Source organism: Chionomys nivalis, chromosome 2 (genome assembly GCF_950005125.1).
Source record: "Chionomys nivalis chromosome 2, mChiNiv1.1, whole genome shotgun sequence".
In the NCBI taxonomy this organism is placed as follows: domain Eukaryota; kingdom Metazoa; phylum Chordata; class Mammalia; order Rodentia; family Cricetidae; genus Chionomys; species Chionomys nivalis.
This window is the reverse complement of record NC_080087.1, coordinates 73,271,279-73,273,056: the sequence shown is the minus strand read 5'-3', so window position 1 is coordinate 73,273,056 and position 1,778 is coordinate 73,271,279. Positions and strand designations below refer to the sequence as shown.

Sequence of the window (1,778 nt, the reverse complement as noted above, 5' to 3'; positions counted from 1 at the left end):
GTGTTCAGGATATCGGGTGGATTCGACTGCCTACTTTCCAACACTTTATTATATCCTCTAAGATGGTCAAGAATACCTGGAATGCAATTGCTAAGAGGTCATCTGTGGACCTAACATGAAAGGATTTGGACACATCTCCAGGCGGGGGGGGCACACGCCTCAAATTCCAGCACTGAAAAGCCAGAGGTAGGTGAATCTGTGAGGTCAAGACCAGCCTGGGATACAGAGCAAGTTCCAAAACAGCCAGTGATAATTGGAAAAACCTTGTCCAAAAAGACAAGAAAAGAAAGAAAGGAAGGAAGGAAGGAAGGAAGGAAGGAAGGAAGGAAGGAAGGAAGGAAGGAAGGAAGGAAGGAAAGAAGAAAAGAAGAAAAGAAGAAAATAAAGGAGTTGGATATTTCATCACATAACACCTCCGCTCCTGAGCTGGCAATCATTAATTTTCCCACAATTGCCGTTTCAAAAATAGATTTATGATACAGTCCATTTACCTGTCACTCCAGGCCTAACACATCTGATGAACATCATGCTTATAAGTAATTCCAGCTTGAGTGTCTTTCTCATATCTCAATTATGCGTTGGTGTCATAGGGAACACATCACTGTTCATTTTATACATTTACACTTTCTTCTTTAAGCCTCATTTTAAGAAGTTGATAGATCTGTTTTTCATGCACCTGACAATAGCTAATGTAATGACAATCATATTCACGTTGGTACCAGATATTGTGGCAACCTTTGACGTACCCAATTTTCTGGATGATGTCGGCTGTAAGGTTGTTCAATGTACATACAGAATTTTCCGTGGTCTGTCCATCAGTACCACGTGTATTCTAAGCACATTTCAAGCCGTCACCGTGACTCCCAGTAATTCTCAGTGGGTTTGGCTTAAGCACAAACTCTCAACGTGGACGTTTTCTTTTTTACTTTGCTCCTGGCTCATTAACCTGGCCATCTATGGATATATGGTTGAAATGGTAATAGCCAAAACCAATTCTACAAAAGTTGGACATGGATATACACATGCTTACTGTCAAAACAGGAATTTTGGGAACAAAAATTCAGGATCATTTTTGAGTATCATATTCATGCACGATCTCTTATATGTGACCATCATGATATGGACCAGCCTGTACATGGTAATTCTCCTCTACAGACACCGCAAGAGAGCCCAGTATCTCCGCAGCACAAGCCTCTCCAGCCAGCAATCTCCTGAGCTCAGAGCCACTCACAGCATCTTGCTGCTGGTGAGCTGTTTTGTGATCTTGTATTGGTTGAACAATTTCATCACCCTTTATGGGTTTTATGCACAAACAAAAATTCCAAGATTGGAGGCAATGAATGCATTTTGGGCAACGTGCTATCCAACCATCTGCCCTTTTTTAATAATGAAAAATAATAAACTCATTTTGCACTTCACTTCTTCCTTTTCAGCACTGAGAATGACCTGTTTTCAACGTGCACGCCATGGCTGAACTGAAACCCATAGTTTCTCAGGTTTGAACACTTCTTAATGATTCCCGTGAGAATGAAGAATTTGAATGTGGACCTCAAATATCTGATATGACCTAGTTATAACTCAGATATTCTGTATGCTATTAAAATTCAAGGAGCTAGCATTTTTCTTTTTTAATGTATTTATTTAATATGTATACAATATTCTACTTGTATGCCTGCAGGCCAGAAGAGGGAGACCACATTCCAGATGGTTGTGAGCCACCATGTGGTTGCTGGGAATTGAACTCAGGACCATTGGAAGAGCAGGCAATGCTCTTAACC

At 40.7% G+C, this 1,778-nt stretch overlaps 1 protein-coding gene across 1 annotated transcript; it reads left to right on the top strand.

Moving 5' to 3' along the window:
* The first annotated feature begins 517 nt into the window (after positions 1–517).
* Positions 518–1,474, top strand: LOC130870337 (vomeronasal type-1 receptor 4-like). Its single transcript, XM_057763028.1, has one exon. It carries the CDS (start codon positions 518–520, stop codon positions 1,472–1,474), a length of 957 nt encoding a protein of 318 aa, XP_057619011.1.
* The last annotated feature ends 304 nt before the right edge of the window (positions 1,475–1,778 follow it).